At 42.1% G+C, this 6,000-nt stretch overlaps 1 protein-coding gene across 1 annotated transcript in view; it reads right to left on the bottom strand.

The window, feature by feature from the left end:
* Window positions 1-1,500: 1,500 nt before the first annotated feature.
* The window catches only part of OPRM1 (opioid receptor mu 1), a 49,430-nt gene continuing 44,930 nt past the window's right edge, over window positions 1,501-6,000 (bottom strand). Inside the window, 3 exon segments of the mRNA XM_008688566.2 lie at window positions 1,501-1,545; window positions 4,302-4,822; window positions 5,541-5,893. Coding sequence (XP_008686788.2) covers window positions 1,501-1,545; window positions 4,302-4,822; window positions 5,541-5,893 — 919 coding nt within the window.

Raw genomic sequence — 6,000 nt, 5'->3', positions numbered from 1 at the left:
TTTTAATCTGTATGCTGTGATACAAATGTAAGATAGCATTATTATGATGGTTATGGTTAATACAAACTCTTAAATAATAATCCAACTGGTCTAATAGAGTTGTTTCTTTTCCCATATAAACATTAAAGGACATAGTCCAGATATCACAACAGAAAATGCATTATGGAATGCAATCAGGGTGGGAAACCAAGCAGTGAAGGCAGGTTGGCGTGGCCAGCATCTCAGGTCTGAGCTGATCTGAACTGATCTGCACAAATGGGGAAGTGCTGTGAAGCAAGGTAAAGTCCAGTCACAATGGTTGTGTGGTACACATACAGAGAAATTAAATTGCACAGAGAGCAGATGGAAAATGAATGTCTATGCCTAAGTCTACTTAATAAAAATCTAGAAGCCATAAAGACAATGTGCTGAACATAAATCAAGCATGGAGTCCTGCACCTGGAGCAGGAGGCTGAGCCCTGGAACGCACAAAAGGACATGAGGACATCTTTTATTTTTATTTTTTTATACATAGCCAAGGCAAGACCCCTTTAGGACACTGAATCCAGCTCTTGGTCGGCTCATCAATAGCACTTGTGAAAAATAAAATTAAAAGACAAGCACAAATGTAACAATTTTTTCTTCGGAAAGTAGAAATTTTGATCAGACGATTAGAGAAAAGAAAATGAAGAAACCCTCCTGTGAATATTTTCCAGTTACTGAAGGGTGAGCCTGGAATAACATCAGAGTGTCATGTAAGCATTGAGGTTGTCAATCAGTTGCCTAGGAAAGGGGTCATTCTTACCGCCCTCCATATCTTCTGAAATATCATGAGCCTTCTGATCATTCATTCATTCAACAGATATTTTTGGAGTACTTTTTAAATGTGTCAGACACTGTTTTAGGTAGCTGCTGGAGGAAGAAGAAGGAGCAAGGCAAATTTGGTTCATGCCCTCAGGAAGTTATGCCTGTCCAGGGCAGCATGGGCCTACTGTAGATAGTTGGCCAAAGGGGCCACAAAGATTTCCCTCCCTATATCCACACCCCTTTGCCATGTAACTGTAGCTCCTACCATCAAGAGGTAAGGTCTGTTTGCCACCTCTTGAACCTAGGACTTGGGACCACCATGAGGTCAGCGGGGGCTAACGTGCTGGAAGATGAGGACCCATTGGAGCTTGACACTCTTGCAGGGCTCATCCCAGATCAGCTAGCTGACGTCAGTTCTGCCAGCTGCCGCCGCCCCTTGCGTGCACCCGGCTAAGACCGGAAGAACATTCTAGCCCAGCCCCACTAAAACTACTGATCCACAGAAGCACGAACTACATAAATGGTTGCTTTAAGCCACTATGTATTGGACTGATTTGTTATGTAGCAAAAGCTGACCGAGTAGCCCTTAACTATGTAAATATGATGCAAAGTTTATTTGGGACACAGAATTTTCTCATACGGCTTATCAAATTACCTTGATAACTGCCAACTCTTCATTTTGCGCTGTAGGGACATGGTCTCAGTGTACAGTTGTCAGAATACAGACACCCTGGGAAGGTTTGATATTGGATCTCTGATCTGCAGAATATGAAGTTGACTAATGCGCTTGAAACATGACATATAGAGTAAAATCTATGTCTTGGAGAAAATACAAATACGTAGGTGGGACATAAACATGTACGACAGCACCAACTCCAAACAAGCAGTCAAAAAGTTCATGCAAATCCAATTAGCTTTGCTTCGCAACATAATGGCTCCTGGCGTCAAAACAAAAACACAAACGAACAAACAAAAAACCCCAAAACCTGTCTGACAGATTCTGAATTTGTCTGACTAACCAACTATGTTCTATAGACACGGCCATAAAGTCTCCGATTTTTCCTTCAAATAATTTCATTATTTTAATATATTATTGAAACTATCACCAAAGGCTTATGCATGGTTCCAGATGTCTGTGTGTAACCGCCTCGATTCTAACAATGACACATCAGTGGAGATGAGTGAAACAGATCTTGGATTTATCTTAATTTTCAAACGTGTCTTTTCCTCTTTTCCTGGCAGCCGCTCTTCTCTGTCCAGCCCTCCCAGCTGGGCATTTTGGGAAAGCAGCCAATTCCAGGGCTAATGTGTTTCTGCTGTTATCTGACACTGATGTTGCTTCATAGAGGCTGCAATGAAGATAAGCCCTAATTGGATGTATTTCTAAAGCAAACCTTTTAGTTACTTAGAACAGAGCTTCCTCAATTAGCTTCCTTTCTCCTCTCTCTGGCTATGCAGGAACCACACTAATGTGAAAATGCTGGGTCTGGACGGGAGTCAAGAGCAGGGTCGGGGCAACTGAAGGACAATCAGACGGAACTCAGGAGAAGCTCTCTGCCAGGCAGGTTGGGAGCTGTGTTTTCAGGAGAGCAGGTGAGGGAAGGGCACTGGGAGAAGCAGACGTGACAAGAGGCCCTGGGGAAGTGGCCCAGCGTAAGGCTACCCACAGCCCCACCCCAGCACGCCTGCAAGAGAGGGAAGGTGGGGCAGGTCCCGACAGAGCAAGAATCAATACCTTACAGCGTGCTCCATCCCTGGGCGCCAACGGAGGTACTTTGTTCCAAGGCAAAATGTGTTAACCTTGGTTTAGGATTGAGAGTTTTAAATTGCATTCTGCAATATATTATCCTCAGGTCAGGGAAAATCTATCTGAATCCCTACCCTCTTTAAGTTACCCACAAGCTTTTGGTAGCAGCTGAGAGGGAGAGCTGGGTCGTAGAGGAAGCAGGTTTAGAGTTCTTGATGTGGAAAAAACATAGCGAAAAGAAGCAGAGGAGAAAAAGATTTCTGTCTTTTACTCAGTCTGAAATGGAATTAGAAGTGACACAAAGTAAATTAGTAATTTCTCCTTGGTTGGTAGTGGGTCGGCCATCATTACCTTCTACGGCCTAGAGGGCCCAAGTCCCAGCGTTCCTTTTAGCATTATTTAATATCAGAGGTGTGAGCATTAGCGCCCCCTATGGCAGACCACGTGGGCCTCCTTAAGCTAGGCCTGTGGTCAGTAGGAAAGGGTGAGCCTGGGTGGGTCTGGGCTGGGGCTGGTAGTGGTGGTGGGGGAGACAGAGTGGGGCCTGGGGAAAAGAAAATGAAGAGGAAGCAGCCGCTCTGTACTGTAAGGCTTTCCGTCTGCCTCCTCAATTAGACTTCCTCGTCTTTTTTATGGAGGCATCTGTTCTCACAGTCCTGGCTTCCGACCAGGTTCTGACTCAAGGATTTACTTCACTGGAAGTTCGAATTTCAGTTCTGTGTTATAAAATTATGGAGGCTGCGATTTTTGGATGCTGACCCTATTATTTGAAAATTTACTTGTTTAAATTAATATTAAGAGTTAAGTGGTATGTTTGATTTACCTTCTAGGTCAGATTCCAAATTTTGCACATGTGGCTTATCAAGGTCATGTTAACTTAGAGACAAATTTTTCTCTTTTCTGATTCTCATGCGATTCTAGTACTGTGTATAAATCTTGACTCGTCCATGCAGGCTGCCCTCTGTACTCTGCGCTTAGCAATCTATCTTCCAAAAAATAGTCACTCCTCACCATATTAACTCTGACTGGTATAATGACTGTTAAAAAAGTAAGGTAGTTCTAATAAGTAATATGTTTGATGTTTCCTCTAGAGTTCAGGTATAAAAATTGACAAAGCAATGGCTGAACAAGTTAGGGCTGGCTGTTTTTCTTTCTTTCTTTCTTTCTTTCTTTCTTTCTTTCTTTCTTTCTTTCTTTCTCTCTCTCTCTCTCTCTCTTTCTTTCTTTCTTTCTTTCTTTCTTTCTTTCTTTCTTTCTTTCTTTTCTCTTTTCTCCTTTGCTGTGGCACTGATTTGCTGGGAACATCTGGCACCCATCACCACAGTGAGTGAAGTGATGACCCTTTCTCTTTAACTACAGAACCAGAACAGGGTTGACTTTTGAGAAGCGGCAGGCATATTGGAATGATATGCATGAAACATAAACACTGGGGGAAATGAGAAGAATTCTAGAACAGCATCACTTCCACAATGTGCTAACATCATTAATTTTGCATAGAAGCAACAGCTGTGAAGATACTGACTTTTAGCAGCTTTATGGATTTCTAGTTGGTGTATCTCTGTAGCTAAATAAATACATACAAATACATAGAGCTGTTTATATAATATACACCATAATTTGCTCTTCTCCTCCCTCAGTCCTCATGGGGGGGAACCTCCATCCCTTAGTTACTGATTCACTTCTAATGGATTAGAAATTTGGATTAGTACAAACTCTATAATTTTTATGTAATCCCCAGTAAGTGTACCCGATTCTAGAAGCTGCATACCTGATGGTTAGTCCTATCCACTGTATTGGCCGTGGAGGGGTGGTCTCTAGTGTTCTGACGGATTCTAGTGGAGTTTTGTTGCTCAATGGTGGAGGAAGTTGGGATACAGAACTCTCTGAAGCATCGTTTGAAGTTTTCATCCAGAAATGCATAAAGGACTGGGTTCAGGCAGCTGTTTGTGTAACCCAGAGCAATGCAGAAGTGCCAGGAAACGGTCTGGAATGTAGTTTCTGGGATCGTAATCAAGGCTTTAATAATGACATAAATGTGAATGGGGGTCCAGCAGACAATGAACACAGCCACCACCACCAGCACCATCCTGGTGATTCTTCGCAGATTCCTGTCCTTTTCTTTGGAGCCGGAGAGCATACGGACACTCTTGAGGCGTAAGATCATCAGTCCATAACACACCGTAATGATGAGGACGGGCATGATGAAGGCAAAGATGAAAACACAGATTTTCAGCAGATTTTCCCAGTACCAGGTTGGGTGAGAGAATGTGAGTGTACAATCTATGGAACCTGGAAAACAATAATTATAAGGAAGAATTAGCAGCAACATCTAATTATAGCTTTGACCAGAACTAACTTAAAGCCATTAAGAGAAGCCAATAAGGGAAGATTTAAAGAAATTGAGGGAGAAACAGCTCTCTGTTGATTTTCAGGGAGAGTTATTTTTAGATTTTTTCCCCCCTAAATATCTCATTTTTTGTCCATTTTGGTCACAGTCGGCTTTCATTCAGTCAACAATTGTGGAATCTTTCACTGTGAGCTAGATCCTCTATGGAGTATATGTTGACATAAAAAATACAATACCTGTCCAAAGTCTATAGGCGGTCCTAGCTAATGGATATTTTCATTCCACTTTTTGATGCGTGGTTGACCATTCTCATACGAGGACTAGAAAAATAAATTTGTCATGTTGGCAGCCACTTGAAATTTTTAAACAACTTAATGTTTTTTGGGGTTTAAGTTCTAATCACTCTTGTAGGAGCTATATTCTTATTTTCCCGTCATTTTGATGAAGTCAATGCAGAGAAACCAGGAAACAATAGATTATATTCTCTTTAAAATGTTTAGTGTGCTTAAAACTTGCGGGAAAATTCCCATTACAAAGCATTCAAAGGCATTTTGCTAGAAAAAAATCACCAAAATTACAATTTGACTAAGAAGTTGGACCACTCATGACTTCACCAGCATGTCAATCTATAAACCCTTCGTCCCTCAGGCCTGCACTTACCATGCCTGTACTTTGTTGTTGCCATGAACATTACAGGCAAACCAATGGCCGAAGAGAGGATCCAGTTGCAGACATTGACAATTTTGGCATTGCGGGGAGTACGGAAATCCAGGGCCTTGACGGGATGGCAGACTGCGATGTAGCGATCGACACTCATGGTACAGAGGGTAAAGATGCTGGTGAACATATTATAGTAATCTATGGAGATTACAATCTTGCAGAGGATGGTTCCAAATGGCCATGTGCCCATTAGGTAATTGACACTCTGGAAGGGGAGGGTACTGGTTGCTAAGGCATCTGCTAGAGCGAGGTTGAAAATGTAGATGTTGGTGGCAGTCTTCATTTTGGTGTATCTAGAAGGTGAAGGAGGAGTGGTGGCAAAGTCAGAAAAAGACCAGTGTGAAATATATATAAGATTCCAATAATAAAAAATACTACAAGGGTTAGTGGAAAGCACTTA

The sequence above is a fragment of the Ursus maritimus genome, unplaced genomic scaffold, assembly GCF_017311325.1.
Source record: "Ursus maritimus isolate PB19 unplaced genomic scaffold, ASM1731132v1 scaffold_13, whole genome shotgun sequence".
Taxonomy (NCBI): domain Eukaryota; kingdom Metazoa; phylum Chordata; class Mammalia; order Carnivora; family Ursidae; genus Ursus; species Ursus maritimus.
This window is presented reverse-complemented; position numbering and strand designations above follow the sequence as displayed.